The sequence below is a fragment of the Ahaetulla prasina genome, chromosome 11 (assembly GCF_028640845.1).
Source record: "Ahaetulla prasina isolate Xishuangbanna chromosome 11, ASM2864084v1, whole genome shotgun sequence".
NCBI classification, from domain to species: Eukaryota; Metazoa; Chordata; class Lepidosauria; order Squamata; family Colubridae; genus Ahaetulla; species Ahaetulla prasina.
The window spans coordinates 14,561,161-14,585,050 of NC_080549.1; the positions used below are offsets into that span (position 1 = coordinate 14,561,161).

General features: G+C 45.2%; 1 protein-coding gene across 3 annotated transcripts in view; it reads right to left on the reverse strand.

Moving 5' to 3' along the window:
- Positions 1 to 259: 259 nt before the first annotated feature.
- The window catches only part of TMLHE (trimethyllysine hydroxylase, epsilon), a 41,516-nt gene continuing 17,885 nt past the window's right edge, over positions 260 to 23,890 (reverse strand). For all 3 annotated transcript variants that reach the window (XM_058197176.1, XM_058197175.1, XM_058197177.1), the window contains exons 2-8: positions 18,493 to 18,641; positions 13,891 to 14,067; positions 9,504 to 9,783; positions 6,194 to 6,313; positions 3,964 to 4,200; positions 3,047 to 3,185; positions 260 to 2,142 (exon numbers count right to left, since the gene is read on the reverse strand). In XM_058197176.1, the coding sequence (XP_058053159.1) occupies positions 2,011 to 2,142; positions 3,047 to 3,185; positions 3,964 to 4,200; positions 6,194 to 6,313; positions 9,504 to 9,783; positions 13,891 to 14,067; positions 18,493 to 18,640 (1,233 nt within the window). In that variant the 5' untranslated portion in view covers position 18,641 and the 3' untranslated portion in view covers positions 260 to 2,010. The remainder of the gene's footprint in view (positions 2,143 to 3,046; positions 3,186 to 3,963; positions 4,201 to 6,193; positions 6,314 to 9,503; positions 9,784 to 13,890; positions 14,068 to 18,492; positions 18,642 to 23,890) is intronic.

Below are 23,890 nucleotides of genomic sequence, written 5' to 3' on the forward strand. Positions count from 1 at the left end.
CTGATGGATCAATTTTAAAAATGGATTGTAAGAAGAAGTAATATGTGAAGTTGGTACTGTTTCTTGTCTTTTTTCTTTTTTCTTATTCTTTCTTATCTCTTTATTTTTATTGTGAGGGGATTTAGAGTTTTAAATTTTTGAGGGTGGGAGTTTATGTATATTTTGTATATTTTAGCTTGTGATTGTTGGTCATAATACCCAGTATTTGCTCTGGGAAGTCTGGGGGAAGGGAGGAGGGGAAGGGGAAATAATACATGTATTGGTTATTAATGTACAGTAATGTTTGAAGATATGAAATTAAAATTTAAAATGATATTGGGGCTGCTCGACTGCCATTTCAGAAAGAAAAGGAGAGAGGAGTAGAAGGAGGGAAGAAAGTAGGTAGGAAAGAGTTGAGAAGGAGGAGGGGAATAAGAAGGTTAGATAGGGTGGAAGAAGGGAGGAGTGGAGAAGGAGGAGAGGAAGTAGTAAAGTGAAGGAGATGAAGGAGGGGAAAGTAGTAGAGGGTAGAGGGAGGTTGTGAAGAAAGGGAGTGGCAGTCGGGCAGGCCTGAATCAGTAATAAATAAAAATTAATGATTAATGATGGATAATAGTTTGTACATAAATATGATGTTGGAAAATAGAAATAAAAAATTTTAAAAATAAAAAAAATAAAAGGCTCCTCTGACGATCAGGCAACTCAGCTGGGATCGCCAGAGCCATTTAAAAGCATTTTTTTACAACCTCTTTGGCCAAAAAAATGCTTTTAAAAGTAAAAAAAAAAAAAAGAGTTGGCCACGCCCACCCAGTCACATTACACCCCGCCCCACCAAGCCACGCCCACAGAACCAGTAGTAACAAATTTTACATTTCACCACTAAAGACAGGGTCTTATTTTCGGGGAAACACGGTAGAGCTCTTCATTCCTAATCGAGGAGCTCGTTCCTAAGGGTCTGGGGATAAGAGCAGATCGCAGAAGCAGTCAGATCTTTGACCCAATCATCTCAGTTTCAGCTAAAGGCCCCACGTGCTTTTCTTCTTGAAGAGCCTAAAAGAGCCCAGGGCCGAGAAGCCCAGTCAAAGCGAAACATGCCATAACTAGCTAAGAGGAATCATCAAGTGCCTTCTCTCTCTCTCTCTCTCTCTCTCTCTGCTTGTTGGAGCTTTAGTTCAGAACTAGGGTTGGCGGCTTCCAGCTTCTGAGAGGTATCATGGCCTCTTGCTGTCTCTAAAAATAAAGTCCTTCAGAGGAAAGAAACAAAGCGAGGAAATTATGGGATTGTGCTTCCTCCCAACATAGAATGGACAGCAAAGAAATTCTGGAGAAAGTTGAAGCGATGACCGAGATGAAGAACAGACAACAGAGTAAACTGGAAGGAAACACAGTGCTATAGTTATATTGTTATCATTTTTTTTTTACAGTGCTGGGAAATCAGGACTTAATATTGTCTTCCTTCCCCAGATCTGTGTGTTTTCTTCCTTCCTCCTGCTGTAAGGGTTTCTGAAGCAACTCTCCCATCACATGGCAAGCTTAATATCACCAGCCGGCAGGAAAGAGAAGAGACACGGAGAAGCAGAACCTTAAAACATTGGGTAGCCGTCTACTTTGGAGGTCTCAAAAGGCTGGAACGCCAAGAAACATGTCTTGCCAATGAACTAGCTCAATGTTCTTCGAGACTCAAGTTTTCAACAATGGACGTCCAGTAAACGGGAGAACAGAGCTGCTTTCAATAGCAAAAGGCACAAGAGGTAGCACCTTGGAGGTCAGAACAGGTCTCTTACATGGTTGCCAAGTCCATCTGTCCTGAGTTGAGCCAATGGGCTGGCTTTGGAAACCAAGGAGAACCAACCAGAGAGTTTAGAATGGGGAGAATGAAGAAAAGGCGGTAGACAACGTTTGATGGACCTCAAATAATGCTGAGAGGACTTCTCCTCTCTCTTGGGACAGGAGGCCAGGTCTGTGAGGTATACACTTTTTTCTCTCCATTCTTGAATCAGCAGCTGTTGACCACCAGAGGTCCAAGCCACCCTAGGCTTGAAGTCCAAGGAAACGGGCTGTGTTTAGCACATCATCTCTTGTGAGGTAGCAACCACAGAGCTGGCGATATCCCGTGAAAGATTCTCGGCCATGCAGCACTCTCCAATTGTCCACGAAGAGGGCCTGCAGAAGGAATGAAGAGAAGCAAAGTGAAGAAAGCGATGTATAATCCTTGCCTTACCACATTCATTTAGTGACAATTTGAAGTTACAATGCACTGAAAAAAGTGACTTATGGCCATTTTTCACACTGATGACTGTCATCGCAGCATTCCCTCAAGGTCACATGATCTAAATTCGGATGCTTGACAATTCACATTTATGACGGTTGGCATTGTCCCAAAGTCAAAGGCCTTTCTTGGCAAACGTTCAGAAGACACCAATACAAAATAAATGCAACAAGACAAAGCTATCAACGTTGTTTTCCGGCAAAACCCAAACACCGTTGCTGGTCTTTTAAGCCTTATGGGAGGGGCCAATCATCTCTTGGCCCTACTCCTGAGTCGTCCTCTTTGCTTGAGCTGCTCTTGCCTTCTGGCAGCTCTTCTCATGCGTGCATTAGGAACAGGCTTCTCCTGTTCCTCTGCCTCACTACTGTCAGCCTCTGGAGGCTCTGTAGTCCGCACCTCACTCCCCGATGGCCCTGGCCCCACCTCAGCCTCCGATGCAGAACCCTCATCCGGGCCTTCCCCAGCCTCCAGGACTGGCCCACGCTCTTCCTCAGCCTCATCGCTGTCCAACTCCGTTGCCAGCTCCGCAGGCTGCTGGCAGACCACAACACATGTGAACGCGGGACACTGCAACCCTCATACAGTACATGCCAGTTACCAAGCACCTGGATTTTGCTCATGCAACAACAGATATGCTGCAACAGTTGTGGGTGTGAGAAAGTGGTACGTTGAAGGTTGTACTCCAAAAGTAAGCAGGGTAGCAACCTGGTGTTTTGGCGGAGGGAAGGGTATCAGGAGTTTTAAGGGCTCAAATGGGTCTTAAGTCAGCTTCTCCCATCAAACCAACTTCTAACTTACTTTGCCTGGTTTCAGTTTGACCCAGAGCTCGTTCTCGGGCCTCCGTAACTCAGTGGTGAGTGTGCGGTGTGCAATATACCAACGGTGCACAATGTCATGAGGCACTGTGTTAATGACAGCTCGGTCGTAATTATTGTACCTGAAGAAGAAACAGAAGACTAGTCAAATGCATTTGGTTGGAAGGGTCCCTACTAGCGAGAACTACCTGTTGCTGAATCCCTACAAAGAAATAGCTTTAATCATCATTGGCCAACCACGATCGATCCGGTTTTATACATTATAGTCAGTCCCCTGGAGCTCTGGGATGGCTTAAGCCACTGTGAAGCAGGTTCATAGGTAGCAATCCATAAGCCATGGTTAACAATCTACAAGAGGTTCTTCTGACTCAGCTCCCCAAACACGACAAACCCTCTGACGTTAACTCAAAGATTCCTTTATTGGCAGCATCAGCATCAGCCCTGGCAAAAAGTTTCTCTCTCAATGCAGGCTAACAAGTCTGTCTGTCTGCCACATCTATTCATCTCCGCCCCCTGCCTTTTATCCCCAGAGCTAGGGTGGGGCTTCGCTAGCAGCAGTGGCTCTTCCGGCCCAAGGACCGGCCCACAGATTTCCACTGCTCTCCTCTCCTCTGCCTTCTGCGCAGTCACGCGTCAGGCACTGGACCCAGCTGTTCCTCCTCTTTTTCATCAGCCACCTGCAGACCTGGGAGCTGTTGACTCTCCATCTGAGGGCTGACAGACGGCCCAGGCTCTGCTTCTGTCTCTCTCTCTCTCTGCCAGCTCCATTCCCACTTCCCCCTCGGAGCTCCCAGGTTGCTCTGATCCTCTCCCTCCAAAGCCAGAAAGGTTGAGGACCACTGGCTTAAAGGGGCGATGTCCCTATGAAGGCAAGTCTCAGCAGAAGGCCATCTGCCTCACCTGATCAGGTAGAGCTCCTTGTTCCAGGGGTAGATATTCAAGACAGGCCCAACCCCAATCATGTGGTTGCGGCAGCTTCCCATGTTCTCGATGTATTCGTGCTTCAGTGGCACCTTCGTGAGAAGCTCAAAGTCCTCTGGGGCTCGCTGGAGCACTTGTTCTGCGGCATAGAAACCATCCACCAGAAGTGTCCGGCCCCCCGTGCCTTCATGCCGCAGGCAGTGGAATAACTGGATGCTGAGAAGAAACACTCAATTAGTTGCAGGAATGGAAGCCTGGAAGGGACAGAAACCAGAAATGGACTAAATTGCTCCAAAGATCCTTTTAAAAAAAATTATTCTAGCTATTTCTTTGTAGGGATTTAAGCTTAATGTGAACCACTCCAATCTTGATTGTAGAAAATATGACTTCAGTAACAGAATTGTTAATGCCTGGAATGCACTACCTGACTCCGTGGCCTCTTCCCAGAATCTTTAACCAAAAACTATCTACTATTGACCTCACCCCATTCCTAAGAGGTCTGTAAGGGGCGTGCATAAGAGCACCAGCGTGCCTACCGTTCCTGTCCTAATGTTCCCTTTGATTGTATCCAATTCGTATGGTTATTTCATGCTTATACTTATATATACTGTTGTGACAAATAAAATAAAATAAAAATAAATAAAAAATAAATCTAGAAACACTAGACTGATGATCTCTCCACTCTGGTATTTTATTCCACATTGGAATTAGAAGTTAGAGGGCTCAGCTTCCTTTGATGTATTGAGTCTCTCTGTCTGCCTGTCTGCCTATCATCCATCCATCCATCCATCCATCCGTCCATCCATCCATCCATCCCTATCTATCTATCTATCTATCTATCTATCTATCTATCTATCTATCTATCTATCTATCTATCTATCTATCTTCCACCCATCTAACTTATATTGACTATAACATCTATCCTACTGCGATTCTATGGTGCCATATTATGGCAATTTTTGTTTTTAATATGTCTGAACTTTCTCTTATTTATAATTTGTCTAAAATGGGATAGGCTTTCCTGCCTGAGCAAGGGGTTAGACTAGAAGACCTCCGAGGTCTCTTCCAACTTTGTTGTTCTTTTCTCTTCTCTTCTCTTCTTTCTTCTCTTCTCTTCTATTTTATTCTCTCGTCCATTGTATTGTCCATACATTTAGGTACATATATTTTGCCGATGCTCCATTTAAACTTATATTTGTGTTTGTACGTCTAATGTGCTTTATTAGTGTTGTATATCAGTGATTGCGTGACCTCTGTAGATGCCGTATGGGTCATCCTGGACTCACAACCACAACTGATTCCAACACTTCCGTTGCTAAGCCTCTGTTGGTGGGAATGTTCTTGGTGGTTTTTTGATGAAGCTGTTGTTTACTGTTTGATTGTTTGCCTGAGTTGGTCTAGCGTTGCTCTTGGCGTGAATCACCTGGGTCATTAAGCAAGATCCACTCAGAGTCATTGACAGAGATGGGTGGGCATAGAAATCGAATAAATAAATAAAGAATTAATCTCTGCTTCTCCGGATGTTGATTAATACTAGATCAACAGTACCAGACCAACAATCAGGCAGTAAACAATACCCCATCAAAGAACTACCAATGTCAGATCAAGCAGGGATGAAATTCAGCCGGTTCTCTCCGGCTTGGATGAACCGGTAGCGGCAGATATGGGAAGCTCCGTCTACCTGCAAGGACGTCATGACGTTGCTTTTTTGCAATGATTTTAAGCCTCTGCTCATGCGATGCGCAGAGGCTTAAAATCATCATAGAAAAGCAACATCATGATGTCCGCATGGGTGGGCGGAGCCTCCTGCAACCGCCGCTACCAGAAGGCTTTGCGCATGCGCAGACAATGGCGTGCACAAATTTGCAAACCGGTAGGGAAGGGAGGTGAATTTCACCCCTAAGATCAAGCCGCTTGTATGCGACCTGAAAGCAAACCTCGCTGCCTTCCAGCACTGATGGGGTTACCTAGTTCGAGAATGAAACATCTGCAAGGAAACCACCTAAGCTCAAGGGCTCCACAAAATACGCAGTACCCGTATGATTCAGTTTGAGGTGTGCAAAACATTCTGAGGTTCCAGTACCAAGCCATGAGCGATTTTGCTCAAGTAGGAAAGGCCCTGCGGGAAACTGGGTTCGAATGGCCCCTACCACCAGCTACAGTCATCTTATTCGTGGGGTTTCTGCCTCTTTGGCAAATTGGCTCATACCCACAAGGTTCCTGAAAGTAAGTGGTATCTGTATGACGGTCCAAAGCCAGTTTGGTGTAAGCGGTGTCTCCGCGGGAGAAGTCAGAGGTGAAATACCACATCCTGCCGTAAATAGTTTCTCTAGAAAAGGAGAGAAAAGAAAATGAGAGAAGGAGGCCAAGAAACAGAGAGAAAACCAACCCTGAGTTTTACAGATGAACAGAGTTGGAAGGGATCTCGTAGGTCATCTACTCCAACCCCCCCACCCAAGCAGGAGACCCTACACCATTTCTGACCGATGGCAGTCTAGTCCCTTCTTGAAAGCTTCCAGGGATGAAGCTCCCCCAATTTCTGAAGGCAACTTCTGTTCCACGGGTTGATTGTTCTCACTGTCAGAAAACTTCTCCTTATTTCTAGGTTGAATCTCTCCTTGTTCAGTTTCCATCCATTATTCCTTGTCTGGCCTTCAGGTGCTTTGGAAAATACCTTGACCCCCTTCCTCTCTATGGCAGACTCTCAAATATTGGAAGATGCTATCCTGTCTCCCTTGGTCCTTCTCTTCACTAGACTAGCCAGGCCCAGTTCCTGCAACCGTTCTTCATATGTTTTTATCTCCGGTCCCCTAATCATTTTGGTTGTTCTTCTCTTCACTCTTTCTAGAGTCTCAACATCTTTTTTATAGTGTGGGGACCAAAACTGGATGCAGTACTCTAGGTGTGGTCTTACTAAGGCTTGAGAGAGTGGTATTAGTATCTCACTTGAACTTGATTGTATCACTCCGTTAATTGGCTTTTTTGACCGCCACTGCACACTGTTAGCTCATATTTAGCTGGTTGTCCACAAGATTCCAAGATCCCACTCACAGTTCCTGCTATTAAGCCTGGTTTCACCCAGTCTATATGTTTACTTTGGGTTTTTCTTGCCTAAGTATTAAGACTTTCACCCTCTTTTTTGGGGGAAAAAGGTGCACCTTATACTCTGAAAAATACTATTCATTGCTATTTAAATGCTTTTTCTTTCTTTTTCTTTTTTTTACTAATCCTTTACATGTAAGTTGTTTGCAAATCAGAGTCATCTTTCATTTAAATGCAAGGGGTAATTTTTTTTTTTTAAATCAGGTGTAAGCTCTACATCTCACAGAACTCCACTGCAATCTCCTGGAATCAACTGAGATATTTGACAAGAAAACGGTCATGAACTTGGAGAAGCAAAACATTTGCGTTCAATCCCAGCGTGATGCCTTTTGGAAATTCCCAGATTATTTTTTTTTCCAAAAATAATTTAGCCTAAGGGTTAAGCAAGCTGGGCAGACAAGGACAAAAAGAAAGGAAGGAAGAAAGGAGCAAGGAATCACTGCAAAATCCCTTTTTCTTAAGACGCCTGGTCAGTTCAAGGTCAGCCTGGCAATTTAATTTTAATTAGATGGGTGAGCTGTGTTGCTTTGCCCTTTCCACCCGAGCAGAGAAAACTGTTTTGATCTTCAGATCTCCCAGGACTGAGGCTGCCCTTTCAATCTGCTCTGTCAAAACAGGAAATAGGGCTTGCCTCAACCACTAAAACATTCCCACCCTGCCGCAAGCTCTCGCTTCTTTTCTCTTTAGCTCAAGATCTTTCAGAAAAACTGGATTTTTCACTAGAACCGCGCATTACTAGCCTTGCAAACGGTAGACCTTAATATCTTAGCAGAAGAAACAAACAAACCTGGCAGTATATTTAAGCTGTGAAGAAATAACACGGCTATAATTGAAGGGGACGCAGTGGCTCAGTGGCTAAGAGCTGAGCTTGCCGATCGAAAGGTTGGTGGTTCGAATCCCTGGTGCCGCATAACGGGGCTGAGCTCCCGTTACTTGTCCCAGCTTCTGCCAACCTAGCAGTTCGAAAGCACGTAGAAAAATAGGGACCACCTTTGGTGGGAAGGTAACAGTATTCTGTGCGCCTTCAGCGTTTAGTCTTCGGAAAGCGCTGGCTCTTTGGCTTTGAAACGGAGATGAGCACCGCCCCCTAGAGTCGGGAATGACTAGCTCATATGTGCGAGGGGAACCTTTACCTTTATAATTCAAGAAGAGACTCTAGAGGCAATTGATGGGACAGATATACTACAGGAGGCAATCTGCATAGGGGAAAATTCAGAAGGGAAAAATACCTGCTTTCTAGAGGCAGAATCATTTCAAGATAGGACACCAGGAAGAAAAGAGTGCAGTAAGACTATCTTGGGGAGGAACTCTCATATTTTTGCTCAGCAAATTCAAGCAGAGAATTAAAAAGTTCAGAGAAGAGCAACTAAGATGACCAAAGGCCTGGAGACTAAGCCATATGAAGAACGACTGCAGGTTTTGGGTTTGGCTAGTCTAAAGAAAAGAACAATTAGGAATGACATGATAGAATAGAATAGAATAGAATAGAATAGAATAGAATAGAATAGAATTTTTATTGGCCAAGTGTGATTGGACACACAAGGAATTTGTCTTGGTGCATATGCTCTCAGTGTACATAAAAGAAAAGATATGTTCATCAAGGTACAACATTTACAACACAAATGATGGTCAATATATCAATATAAATCATAAGGATTGCCAGCAACAAAGTTACAGTCATACAGTCATAAGTGGAAAGAGATGGGTGATGGGAACGATGAGAAGATTAATAGTAGTGCAGATTTAGTAAATAGTTTGACAGTGTTGAGGGAATTAATTGTTTAGCAGAGCGATGGCCTTCGGGAAAAAACTGTTCTTGTGTCTAGTTGTTCTGGTATGCAGTGCTCTATAGCCTCGTTTTGAGGGTAGGAGTTGAAACAGTTTATGTCCAGGATGTGAGGGATAGCAGTATTCCAGTATTTGAAGGGCTGCCACAAAAAGAGGGAGTCAAATTATTCTCCAAAGCACCGGAAGGCAGGACAAGAAACAATGGATGGAAACTAATCAAAGAGAGAAGCAACTTGGAATTAAGGAGAAACTTCCTGACCGTGAGGACAATGAACCAGTGGAACAGCTTGCCTTCAGAAGTTGTGAAGTGTGCTCCATCACTGGAGGTTTTTAAGAAGAGACTGGACAACCACTGGTCTGAAATGGTGTAGGGTCTCCTGTTTGAGCAGGGGGCTGGACTAGAAGACCTCCAAGGTCCCTTCCAGCTCTATTCTGATTGAATTATGGTCGTAAGTCAAGGACGATCTGTATTAGGGAACTAACTCACAACCCAAAGTGCTTGACCTGCCTGTGATCCCAGATTCAACATTTAATACTTTAATCCCATTTTAATCCAAGGGAAAGGTCTCAAAACGAAAAGAGAAGGGACAAAACCAAGAGGAACGCTTCCTCCAAGGTTTCGTAGTTACCTGATCAAACTAATCCTCTCTGCTATGATCTCCGTGTCTTCTTTGGTTGGGGGAACGTTTTCCACGAATGCAATGCCGTATAGCAGGAAGTTCTGCAGGAATTCTCTCAGCCCCTCGTTGGTTTCCAAGAAACTGTGGTAGTTGACCGAAGGCACTTGAGCTTCCTGGTAAATTTCGGCGTTCCACAGGATCCGGGGTTGCATGACCTGATGCTTCTGTCCCTCGTAGCTGTTCATCAGCAGCCACTCCAGGCCATACTTGGTCACGTGGCCATCTGGCCCTGGTGGTGATAGGGAGACAGACAGGGTTATCGGAAGGTTCTTCAAAACATGAGTGTCGTACGACTAAGTTCTCAAGTGGGGTTGGTTTTGCTTCTTGTAAACTTAAGTTTCAGTTTTGGAAGGCAATTTTCTTTTTTGCTTCTTAACTGCCACGTATTTTAGCTGGGGAAGTTGGGAGGGGGTTGTTGTTGTTGGAGCAGTAGAAAGTTAGTCATAACAACATTCCGGATTCAAGGACTTTTGCCTGCGTCTGATGGAGACTGCCTGAAGATTGTATCCAATTGAGTGTGAAGAGTTGATTGGACAATGTGATGAACTTGTGGGTGTGGGGCAGGGCTGTGAACTGTCAACTGGGTGTGGAAAACCTGGAAGCTTTCAGTTTCAGGTTTTCCCAGCCATGCCAACATGACATCTCTAATAAATTGGAACTTTGAGGAACCTCAAGCCTCAGAGCTTTATTTCGTTGGGGGTGTTCCTTGGAACCCTGACACTAGGTTAGTAGCCCTTGTAAACTAGGTTAGCACATTTTGGATTGTTAAAAAAAAACCACACTACAGTTAAGACAAACTATGGATTAGCACACAGTGTAAACCCAGCCAAAAATTATGTTGGCCCTTTCTTCCATGGTATTTGTTAGTGATAAGACAGCAGGAGTGGGCTTCAAAATTGTTAGCAAGGAGTTCTCTGCTAGGTTGCTGGGTGGGCGTGGCCTAGTCAGCCTCCTGCACCAAGGGTGTGTGTGTGTGTTTTTGTCCTCTCCGGGCTCTGGAGGCCTTCCTCGAGTCTCTGGGAGGGCGAAAATGTCCTCCCCAGGCTCTGGAGGCCCTCTGGAGCTCGGAAACCGGCCTGTTTTCCGCATGTGCCCTGCACTTACCTGCATCCAAAATGGGCCATGACTCCTGGGAAGGGCAGGGTGCGGTGGGAAGGACCAGCCAGGAGTGGGATTTGGGGGTTCTCTGAACTGCACAGAATCTTAGCTAGAGATTCTCCCGAACCCCTTGCGAACCCCCAGCAGCCCACCCCTGAGTGAATTACTGCAGCTGATAAGTTAGTAACCTGGGTTGTTAAGTGCGTCGGGATTCCCCGTTGACTTTGCTTGTCAGGAGGTCGCAAAAGCGGATCACATGACCCGCAGGACACTGCAACCTGTCATAAATAGGGGCCGGGATAGCTCAGGCAGTAGAGAAGCCTGTTATTAGAACACAGAGCCTGCAATTACTGCAGGTTCGAGCCCGGCCCAAGGTTGACTCAGCCTTCCACCCTTTCTAAGGTAGGTAAAATGAGGACCCAGATTGTTGGGGGGGCAATAAGTTGACTTTGTAAAAAAATATACAAATAGAATGAGACTATTGCCTTATACATTGTAAGCCGCCCTGAGTCTTCGGAGAAGGGCGGGGTATAAATGTAAACAAACAAAACAAACAAACAAACAAACAAACAAATATGAACCAGTTGTCAAGCGTCTGGATTTTGATCACGTGACATGAGGATGCTACAACGATTAGTTTGAAAAACATCCGTAAGTCGCTTGTTTTAGTCCCGTCGTAACTTTGATCACAAAATAAATGGTTGTGAGTCGAGGACTACCTGTATAATAAACCAGTTCAAAGCAACTTTCCAGAATTTGGTGGATTATGCTAACCAAAACTTGTCGACATTGATATTTTAACACACCTGGGAAAAACAAGCTTTGACAGGACCAGTTTATAGTAATCAGTTAAAAGATGGAACCTTGTTAAGAACACCAAATCAGGTGGTCCTGTCACAAAGCGGAACAATATTGGAACAAAATTAAATCACAACTAGAAGAAATCATTAAACAAAACATAGAAATGAGGCCAGAAACATTTTTTACTAGGAATACATTCAGGGTCATATGAAACAGAAATACGGTATTTAATTATTCATATAATTACAGCAGCACAAATAGTTTACGCACAGTATTGGAAAAACAATAATATACCAACCGAAGATAATGTGATTAGAAAAGTTTTGGCATGTGCAGAAATGAATCAGCTCACGAAGGAGATAAAAAGAAAAAGAGGAAACAGAATATTACCTAGTATGGGAGAAATAGTAAAAATGGTTGGAGGAAAAAAAAAAAAAGACAAGGAAAGATTAAATAATGGTTGAAATGGGAGGAGAAATATAAGAACAAATAGGAGGAAACAAAAATTGTTGTCAGGAAATTGTGTACACGTTTATGTATATGTACAAATGTAAATAAAATCATTAATATTAGAAATACATGTATAAAAGATACATTGGGATTAGGGAGAAAAAAATGTATATGTATTGGTTGCCGACGAGAAACTGTTGAAAAGAAAAAAGTGTTAAAAGCTCTTTTTGTTTTTTTAAAAAAATGTTAAATAAAAATATTAAAAACAAAACAAAACACCAAACCAAACTAAAGGGTCTTTCCTGGTAGAAACCAACCAATGTTACAAAGGGGTGGGTTTAAATTTTTTTTAGCAAGGGCTTCTCTGCCCGGTTGCTAGGTGGGTGTGGCCATAGTGGGCGTGGCCTAGTCGGCCTCCTGCACCATGGTGGGGGGCATTTCTGCCCTCCCCGGGCTCCGGAGGCTTTTCTTGAGCCTCTGTGAAGGCAAAAATGGCTTCCCCAGGCTCCGGAGGCCCTCTGGAGGCAGAAACGGGCCCATTTTTCCCTAACGCCCAGTAGGCCTGTTTTTCTTCCTCCCCGAGTCTCCGCGCGCGCCTTGCACTTACCTGCATCCAAAACGGGCCGCTTGGGGACTCCTGGGAGGGGCGGGCAGGGTGGGCAGGGCCAGCCAAGAGTGGGATTTGAGGGTTCTCCGAACTGCACAGAATCTTAGCTAAAGGTTCTCCTGAACCCCTTGCGAACCCCCAGCAGCCCAGCCCTGATGTTACAGCTTTTTCTCCCAAAGCTCTCTGAAATAACCAAATTTGCACTGCTTGTCGTATGACCAGCATTGGTAGAGCCAGATGGACCTATTTAGGAGGCTAGTCCATCATCCTGACTGGGTCTTCTGTTAACAATGATCTACAATACCCAGCATCCTTTAACATTGGACAGGCTTCCTAAGGATGCTGGGAATTGTAGTTCAACCACATCTGAAATGTCACAAATATTTATGTTTGCTAGACAAGGGGGGGAAAAAAAACAATCCAGAAAAGTACAGTTGAACTGGGAATAGGTAATTCCTGCACTAAGCTTTGTCATGAACGGCCTTCAAAAATGGGCAGGATAAGGTCTCAATTCTTTACCTGGGAGATGGGGGCTTAATGAGTGCAATGGACTTCTCCAAAATCCTCCAAAACTAGAACGCTTAGCCCCATCCAGTCAGGAGCTCTGAGATTGCAGAAGATCTGTTTTATGGGTTCCATGTGACCCTAAACAAACTACTGAGTTCAGGGTCAATTGAATGACCAAAGAAGGAAGAAAAGAATCCATGGGAACAGAATAATTCCTTCTCTAAATTATTCATCAACTAGAGTATTTTTTCCCCTCCACTTTCATCTTGAACAAAATTTCCAAGCACATTTGAATGTTCCAACAGCTTTACTTTTGCTATAAACACACAGACATAGACAGAGAGAGAGGAGAGAGGAGAGAGAGAGGAGACAGAGAGAGGAGAAAGAGAAAAGAGAGAGGTGAGACAGAGGCAGGGAGGAAGAGGGAAAGAGAGGAGATGGAGGGAGGGAGAAAGAGAGGGGAGAAACAGGGCAAAGTGAGAGGAGAGGGAGGGAGAGGGAGAGAGAGGAGGAGAGAGAGGAGGAGAGAAGAAAGAGCAAAGAGAGAGGAAAGAGAGAGGGAGGGAGAGAAGGAGAGAGAGGGAGAGGGGGAGAGAGAGGGGAGAGAGAGGAGGGAAAAGAGAAGCAGAGCAAAGAGAAAGGAGAGAGAGAGGAAAGGGAGGGAGAGAAGGAGAGAGAGGGAGAGAGGGAGAGAGAGAGGAGGGAGATGAGAGAGACAGGAAAAAGAGAAGAGAGGGAGAGAGAGAGAGGAAAGGGAGACAAACAGACAGACAAACAGAAAAGACAGACTTTTCCATCCCCATGTCAGAAAGAAGCAATCTCCGGAACTATCTCCCACTCTGCCTTTGGAGACCCAAAACTCCAGAAACTCACAGGTGAGAAAGAGAGTGGTCTCATCGACTCGTACCGCCTGGGGCTTGATCGCGAGATCCACACTGGCCGTATCCAGACTGCGTTGGTTGGTCTTGGTGTTGTAGCAAGATGGCGACCGGCAGTGGTCACGAAGCCAAAAGTAATCGAAGTGCATCAGAGTCTCCTTGTATTTCAGCTCTAGGAAAACAAGAGAAAACAAGACCCTTCCCTCGGTCAAAACGAGTGACTTCCCCTTAAACTACGAGCATGTTTTACCACCAGTGAAACTTGCAGAATATGGAAGAATACAATTGGAAGGGACCTTGGAGGTCTTCTAGTCCAACCCCCTGCTTAGGCAGGGAACCCTTTATCTTTTCAGACAAATGGCTGTTCATTCTCTTCTTAAAAACCTCCAGTGTTGGAGCACCCACAACTTCTGAAGACAAGCTATTCCATCAGCTGATTAGTCCCATCGTTAAGAAATTTCTCCTCAGTTCTAGGTTGCTTCTCTCCTTGATGAGTTTCCACCCATTTCTTCTTGTCCTGCCCTCAGGTGATTTGGAGAATAGCTTGACTCCCTCTTCTTTGGGGCAGCCCCTGAGATATTGGAACGCTGCTATCATGTCACCCCTGGTCCTTCTCTTTTTAGACTAGACACACCTAATTCTCTCAATTGTTCATCATACAGTTTTGCCTCCAGCCCACTAATTATCTTTGTTGCTCTTTTCTGCACCCTCTTTAGAGTCGTAACCAGGGGTGCTATTCATTTACCTTCGCTACCTGTTTGCAAATGTGCCTTCCGCGCATGCGCAGTGTCCAAAATGGGACGTGATGACGTCTGGGTGGGTGGGCGGAGCCTCCCGCAGCCGCTACTACTGGTTCTGCCGAACCGGATAGAACTGGCTGAATACCATCACTGGCCCCAACATCTTTTTTGTAGGATGGTGACCAAAACCGGATGCAGTATTCCAAGTGCTGTCTTGTTCGGGAACAGAAGTCCAAATATCAGCAAATATGCTTCCAGAAATGTATGGACCACATACATACAATGTATGGAGGGATAGAATCAAGATCACATGAAGTATTAATACCACTTTATAATGCCTTGGTAAAGCCACACTTGGAATATTGCATTCAGTTTTGGTTGCCATGATGTAAAAAAGATGTGGAGATTCTAGAAAGAGTGCAGAGAAGAGCAACAAAGATGATTAGGGGACTGGAGGCTAAAACATATGAAGAACGGTTGCAGGAACTAGGTATGCCTAGTTTAATGAAAAGAAGGACTAGGGGAGACATGATAGCAGTCTTCCAATATCTCAGGGGCTGCCACAAAGAAGAGGGAGTCAAACTATTCTCCAAAGCACCTGAGGGTAGAACAAGAAGCAATGGGTGGAAACTAATCAAGGAGAGAAGCAACCTAGAACTAAGGAGAAATTTCCTGACAGTTAGAACAATTAATAAGTGGAACAACTTGCCTGCAGAAGTTGTGAATGCTCCAACACTGAAAATTTTTAAGAAAATGTTGGATATCCATTTGTCTGAAATGGTGTAGGGTTTCCTGACTGGGCAGGGGGTTGGACTAGAAGACCTCCAAGGTCCCTTCCAACTCTGTTATTATTATTATTCTTATACACAGGTTGGCTTTTTTTTCCCATGGGAAAATGTTCAGGAAACAAACTGTCCTGTTTTGTGAATAATTACCAGCGTGCAATCACGCTTAGAAATCTTTCACTCCACAGAACCGGCAGAAATAATGAAAGGCAATTATCGTAGTGGCCAAAATTGTGGAAACCTTTTGGGAAAAAGTGTATTTTCTAAAACTAGCTAAGAACACCACTTTTTTTTTTTTGGAGTAATACCATAAAATTATATATCAATGGAAAGATAATTTAATCAAGAATGTAATGCAATAACCTTTATGAAGGATTTGCTATTAAAATAGCAGTCACAGTACAAAGAAGAAAAGTGAAACACGTAGAAAAAACGAGATAGACAAAAATGATCACCCTCGAAAAAAACGAGATGTACAAAAATGATCACCATATCAGTTAATACCTAGTTGGGTAACCTTTAGCATAAATTAGGGCCTTACAACATCTATTTTTTTTTTGTTTACATTTATATCCCGCCCTTCTCCAAAGACTCAGGGTGGCTTACAGTGTGTAAGGCAATAGTCTCATTCTATTTGTATATTTACAAAGTCAACTTATTGCCCCCCCAACAATCTGGGTCCTCATTTTACCTACCTTATAAAGGATAGAAGGCTGAGTCAACCTTGGACCTGGTGGGGCTTGAACCTGCAGTAATTGCAGGCAGCTGTGTTTAATAACAGGCTTCTTACAGCCTGAGCCACACCGCGGCCCTCCATCTTCCCATGGAGTGAACCAAGTCTTTTAGTTCTGCAGCAGTTATAATGTGAAACCAAGATCGAATGATGGCTTATATTAACTGGGTTTTATTGCTGGGTCGCTTCTGACTAACAAGTTTCTTTAGTCAGCTCCATAGATTTTCAATTGTGTGAAGGTCTAGGCCAGTGGTAGTCAACCTGGTCCCTACCGCCCACTAGTGGGTGTTCCAGCTTTCATGGTGGGCAGTAGGATTTTTGTCCAACACTGAAGCACTTTCCTTTTTCTTTAATTTAATTGACTTTTTAAAATTTTTCATAGCATTATTTAAAAATATTTTCATCAGGTTTCCATAAAATTCCCCGTGACAATTTAAATTTCTGAAAATATACTATTTGCATCGTCCGCGCATAAGTTTAGTTCACGTTACGTAAGTGAAACTAAATGGCGCTATAGTGCGACCGCAAACAAAAGAGCCTCGTCCCAGAATAGCTCGCGCATCTCCCCCCACACCACCCAGCTGTAACAGACAAGCAGAGCTGGTAGCCAGCACACCCCCCCAAACCCAATCCACGATGTGCGAGAGGCATGCGCAGACGATGATACACAGCGCATTACTGTGGAACCAGTGGGTGGTTAGACTACTAACAGAGATACAAAAGTGGGCAGTAGGTATAAAAAGGTTGACTACCCCTGGTCTAGGCTATTCCCAGGCCATTCCAGCAGTGGAATAGGATTATCTTGAAACTCAAAAAAATAAAAATAAAAAAGTGGTGTTATTAGCCATCAAACCTCAAAAATACACTTTTCCCAAAAGGTTTCCACAATTTTGGCCACTGCTGTATAAGCACTGTCAGACAGCCAGTTTGAAGTAGCGGTCAAAGGCCCTGGATTAGAAGACAGAAAACCAAGACTGATGGCCCTGCCTTAGGCACAAAGTCCAGTTGCGTGACTTTGGACCGGTCCCTCCCTCTTAGCCCTGCGAAGGAGAAGGCGAGGGCCAACCAACTTCTGAAAAAGCCTTGCCAAGAAAACTCCAGGGATGTTATCCAAGCCGTGCCAGGAGTCCAGACAAATTTGAAGGCATTAAAAAACCAACAACAACACCCTGTTAAAACCAGATTTAGAATACTATGAAAACAGGCTAGAATTGGTCAAATAATTACTCTAGTCCACGAAAACCTGCTTGGGCAGCTAGTGTGTGATTCAATAAAAATAGTTTTTTGACTGCTCTGAAAGGCTAAGAGGCAGGGGAGCTGGTCTAATCCTGTCCTTGACACGAAGAGCCTTCAGAAACCCTGAAAAAAAACAGTGGAGCTGCTCTATGTGTATAACTTGTGACTCAGCCTAATTTCTTGTGTTAATTTCTTGTGTAAGCTTCCCCATTCTACTGAACACTTGCTTAAGCATCCAGCTCAGGGGTCGGCAACCTTAAACGCTCAAAAGAGCCAGTTGGACCCGTTTCCCACAGAATAGAAAACACTTGGCGCCACAGAACCTGGCTGGGCGTGGTCAACTCAACCTCACTCATTTCCACCAGACACATGACCCCCTAGCCATGCCTATTAAGCCGGTCATTAGGGCAGAGAACCAGTTGTTAAAAAACACCAGGAACCACAAAACCCTTTTGGCATCACTCTCTCCCTCGTTCCCGCTCTCTCTGTATTTTTCTGTCTTTGCCCCGGCCACTTCTCTATCCCCCACTATTGCCCTTACCTTCTCAGGCCAGGCGAGGAGTGACTGGGAGGGGAGGGCGAGAGATGGGATCACCCAACAGGGAGCCATGGCCGAGGGCCCAAAGAGCCGCATGCGGCTCTGGAGCCACAGGTTGCTGACACCCGATCTAGCTGTAACGTAAGTGTGGGTATTTATAAAGCCAAGACAGTATCATTTACATGAAAGGGATGTAATGAAAAAAATTGGAGAGAAGGTTTGCACGTCCGTCCTTCCTTCCTTCCTTCCTTCCTTCCTTCCTTCCTTCCTTCCTTCCTTCCTTCCTTCCTTCCTTCCTTCCCTCTCTCCCTCTCCCTTGCTCTTCTTTATTCTCCCCTCCCCTGATAATGCTGGAATGCACCAGAGGATGGACCATGAGCACGGAATAATGTTCACGAGTAGGACAAAGAAGACTAGAAAGGAGAAGAACGTAGGCCTTTAGAAACGAGCATCACCAAACAGCTGGCATCTAGAGAAGGAACTCCCCCCCCCATGATGCCTAGAGGTACTCCTACCTACCCCCCATCTGTTTTCAACCCCCTTCCCTTCAACGTCCAGTTCTTACCTAGGTGATCATCTTTTAACTGCCAGGCACAGTTGGATGGAGTGGGGACGGTGTGATACCAATGGGTCGAAGCTGGAAGAATCCTGAAACCTTTCTTCAGCTGGTGGTGGAAGCTGCAGAGCACCTGCCTCAGCTGACAGCCCCACATCCTGGGGAAGGGAAGCCCAAAAAGAGAGAAACGTCACTGACTCCTAGAATCAACTGAAAACACAAAGCAACTGTCAGCGTTCCGAGTAACGCATCCAAAGAAATCAGAACTCCGAGGTAGGCAGGTCCCTCTAACAACATGTTTATTGGCTATTACATCATATTGGCACAGCTAGTGAAAACCGATTCTGAAGTTTCCCGCGCGAATAGCATAATTAAAAGAATAACTGTTTCCCTCCCCAATTGTCCCAAGTCACATTGTCCAATTAAAACAGTCAGCGGGCTCTTCGGTCACTCCTCTCCTCCTTCAAGTGCCACCTGTTGGGATGACCTTGGTTCCCATGGAAAGCTCGTTGTTGTGTCTTCAGACAGTCTATCTATCCCCCCCCCTCGTCCACCTCCCCCTTAGAGTGTGCGGCAGCTATGAAGCAGCAAAAGATGGCTTCAGCCAGGCTCGATTCTGAGTTAACAGCAACTCTGCAATCTGAGCTTAGCTCTGCAGTCAATGGAAGAGCAGAATGTGGGTCTTTATAACCAGAGTGTTATAAATACCAAAACATGAGTGTTGACTTAAGCTTTAAAAGAAATCCAGTTATTTATTAGGAGCTTCATGTCCACACGTTCCCAAGTGAAAAAGTGTATTTTCTAAAACTAGCTAATAACACCATTTTTTTTTTGGAGTAGTACCATAAAATTATATATCAATGGAAAGATAATTTAATCAAGAATGTAATGCAATCACTTTTATGAAGGATTTGCTATTAGAATAGCAATTACAGTAGAAAGAAGAAAAGTGAAACAGGTAGAAAAAAATGGAATATACAAAAATGATCACCATAGAAAAAACGAGATGTACAAAAATTATCACCATGTCAGTTAATACCTACTTGGGTAACCTTTAGCATGAATTACAGTCTTACAACATCTTCCCATAGAATGAAACAAGTCTTTTAGTTCTGCAGCTGTTCTAACGTGAAACCAAGATTGAAGGATTGCTTCTATTAACTGGGTTTTATTGCTGAGTCGCTTTTGACTTAAGTTTCATTAGTCGGCTCCATAGATTTTCAATTGGATGAAGGTCTGGGCTATTCCCAGGCCATTCCAGCAGTGGAACAGGATTATCTTGAAACTCTCCCCCAAAAGTGGTGTTATTAGCCACCAAACCTCAAAAATACACTTTTCCCAGATTAAGATTAAGATTTATTGGATTTTTATACCGCCCTTCTCCCGAAGGACTCAGGGCGGTTCACAGCCAAAATAAAACAACAATTATATACACAATAAAACCATAGTTAAAAAACTTATTAAATATAAGGCCAAAATTAAAACCATTTAAAGCCGTAAAAACCCCATAAAATTTATATCAAATATTAAAAACTATTAAAATTTCTATGCCAGTCCTGCGCGAATAAATAGGTAAGTCTTCAACTCGCGGCGGAAGGTCCGAAGGTCAGGCAGTTGACGAAGTCCTGGGGGAAGTTCATTCCAGAGGGTGGGAGCCCCCACAGAGAAGGCCCTTCCCCTGGGGGCCGCCAGATGACATTGCTTGGCGGATGGCACCCTGAGGAGTCCCTCTCTGTGCGAGTGCACGGGTCGGTGGGAGGCATTCGGTAGCAGTAGGCGGTCCCGTAAGTACCCCAGCCCTAAGCCATGGAGCGCTTTAAAGGTAGTAACCAAAACCTTGAAGTGCACTCGAAAGACCACAGGTAGCCAGTGCAGCCTGCGCAGGAATGGTGTTACATGGGAGCCATGAACGGCTCCCTCTAACCCGCACAGCTGCATTCTGAACCAACTGGAGCCTCCGGGTGCTCTTCAAGGGGAGCCCCATGTAGAGAGCATTGCAGTAATCCAAGCGAGAGGTAACAAGAGCATGAGTGACCGTGCATAGGGAATCCCGGTCAAGGTAGGGGCGCAACTGGCGAATCAGGCGAATCTGATAAAAAGCTCTCCTGGAGACGGTCGTCAGGTGATCTTCAAAAGACAACCGCCCATCCAGGAGAACGCCCAAGTTGCGCACCCTCTCCATCGGGGCCAATGATTCGCCCCCAACAGGTTTGTGGAAACTGTGGAAATTGTGGAAACCCAAAAAGTTTCCACAATTTTGGCCACTACTGTAGCTCAGGAAGTCCAAGCTCTCTGAGCTTGGAAGATGTTTGCTTGCAAGATGGTTGATTACCCAACCAGATAACATCTTCAATGTTCAATCAGTGCTTATCAAACGTCATGGTTTCATATAGATTTGAACGTGACACTTCTCAGCATGCTTACCCACTATATCTGCAGCTTTTTTCCAGATGTTCGACCTGTAGAAACCCTTATTATCTGTCCCATGATTCTTCAAATTGGAGATGAAATAAGGTAAATGTGACAGTGTCTGCATAAAAACCGCCTAGGGTTGTACCTCTGACGTGTCTTTACAGCTTAAATCACAAACCAAAAGTCAGGAAGTGAGTTTATACATGCATGTGTTGTAATTAAGCATCAAATAAAGTATTTGAGGTTTATTTGATGTTGAAACTCTAGAAAGAATGCAGAGAAGAGCAACAAAGATGATTAGTGGATGGGGAGGAACAGGCTCAAACTTAATCCCTCCAAGGCGGAGTGGCTGTGGATGCGGCACCTCGGTACAGTCAGCTGCAGATGCGGCTGTCTGTCGGGGTGAATCATTGGCCCGATGGAGAAGGTACGCAACTTGGGCGTGCTCCTGGATGGCGGTTGTCCTTTGAAGACCATTTGGCGACCGTCTCCAGGAGAGCATTTTATCAGGTTCGCCTGATCCGCCAGTTCGTCCTTCCTGGACGGGATGCCTTATGCACAGTCACTCATGCCCTTGTTACCTCTCGCCTGGACTACTGCAATGCTCTCTACATGGGGCTCCCCTTGAAGAGCACCCGGAGACTTCAGCTAGTTCAGAACGCGGCTGCGCGGGTTATTGGGGGGGCGTCTCGGGGCTCCCACATAACACCTATCCTGCGCAGACTGCACTGGCTACCTGTTGTTTTCCGGGTGCGCTTCAAGGTATTGGTTACCACCTTTAAAGCGCTCCATGGCTTAGGACCGGGCTATCTACGGGACCGCCTACTGCCGGCTTCTATCTCCCATCGTCCGATGCGCTCCCACAGAGGGACTCCTCAGGGTGCCGTCAGCCAAACAGTGTCGACTGGCGGCCCCAGGGGAGGGCCTTCTCTGTGGGAGCTCCGACCCTGTGGAACGAACTTCCCCTCGGACTTGACAATTACCTGACCTTAGGACCTTTCGCATGAACTTAAAACTTATTAGATATAAGGCCAAAATTAAAACCATTTAAAACCGTAAAAACCCCATAAAATTTATATCAAATGTTAAAAACTATTAAAATTTCTATGCCAGTCCTGCGCAAATAAACAGGTAGGTCTTCAACTCGCAGTGGAAGGTCCGAAGGTCAGGCAGTTGACGAAGTCCTGAGGGAAGTTCATTCCAGAGGGTGGGAGCCCCCACAGAGAAGGCCCTTCCTGGACGGGATGCCTTATGCACAGTCACTCATGCCCTTGTTACCTCTCGCCTGGACTACTGCAATGCTCTCTACATGGGGCTCCCCTTGAAGAGCACCCGGAGACTTCAGCTAGTTCAGAACGCGGCTGCGCGGGTTATTGAGGGGGCGTCTCGGGGCTCCCACATAACACCTATCCTGCGCAGACTGCACTGGCTACCTGTTGTTTTCCGGGTGCGCTTCAAGGTATTGGTTACCACCTTTAAAGCGCTCCATGGCTTAGGACCGGGCTATCTACGGGACCGCCTACTGCCGGCTTCTATCTCCCATCGTCCGGTACGCTCCCACAGAGAGGGACTCCTCAGGGTGCCGTCAGCCAAACAGTGTCGACTGGCGGCCCCCAGGGGGAGGGCCTTCTCTGTGGGAGCTCCGACCCTGTGGAACGAACTTCCCCTCGGCCTCGACAAATACCTGACCTTAGGACCTTTCGCATGAACTTAAAACTTATTTATTTCATATGGCTGGACTAGCCTGATTTTTATTTTTATTGGATGGGTTTTTAAAATTGTGTTATTTTATAGGGGAGTATGTTTTTTAACGTTTTGGGCATTTAAATTAGTTTTTTAAGGGTTGTTTTTAAATTATTGTGTGTATTTATATTTTATCTGCCTGTTCACCGCCCTGAGTCCTTCGGGAGAAGGGCGGTATACAAATTAAAATATTATTATTATTATTATTATTATTATTATTGAATTTTTATACCGCCCTTCTCCCGAAGGACTCAGGGCGGTTCACAGCCAAAATAAAACAACAATTATATACACAATAAAACCATAGTTAAAAAACTTATTAAATATAAGGCCGAAATTAAAACCATTTAAAACCATAAAAATCCCATAAAATTTATATCAAATATTAAAAACTATTAAAATTTCTATGCCAGTCCTGCGCGGATAAATAGGTAGGTCTTCAATTCGCGGCGGAAGGTCCAAAGGTCAGACAGTTGACAAAGTCCTGAGGGAAGTTCATTCCAGAGGCTGGAAGCCCCCACAGAGAAGGCCCTTCCTGGACCGGGATGCCTTATGCACAGTCACTCATGCCCTCGTTACCTCTCGCCTGGACTACTGCAATGCTCTCTACATGGGGCTCCCCTTGGAGAGCACCCGGAGGCTTCAGCTAGTTCAGAACGCGGCTGCGCGGGTTATTGAGGGGGCGTCTCGGAGCTCCCACATAACACCTATCCTGCGCAGACTGCACTGGCTACCTGTTGTTTTGGGTGCGCTTCAAGGTATTGGTTACCACCTTTAAAGCGCCCATGGCTTAGGACCGGCTATCTACGGGACCGCCTACTGCCGGCTTCTATCTCCCATCGTCCGCACGCCCCACAGAGAAGGCCCTTCCCCTGGGGGTCGCTAGCCGACATTGCCTGGCGGACGGCACCCTGAGGAGTACCTCTCTGTGCGAGCGCACGGGTCGGTGAGAGGCATTCGGTAGCAGTAGGTGGTCCCGTAAGTACCCCGGCCCTAAGCCATGGAGCGCTTTAAAGGTAGTAACCAAAACCTTGAAGTGCATCCGAAAGATCACAGGTAGCCAGTGCAGCCTGCGCAGGAGTGGTGTTACATGTGAACCACGAACGGCTCCCTCTATCACCCGCACAGCTGCATTCTGAACCAACTGGAGCCTCCGGGTGCTCTTCAAGGGGAGCCCCATGTAGAGAGCATTGCAGTAATCCAAGCGAGAAGTAACAAGAGCATGAGTAACCGTGCATAGGGAATCCCGGTC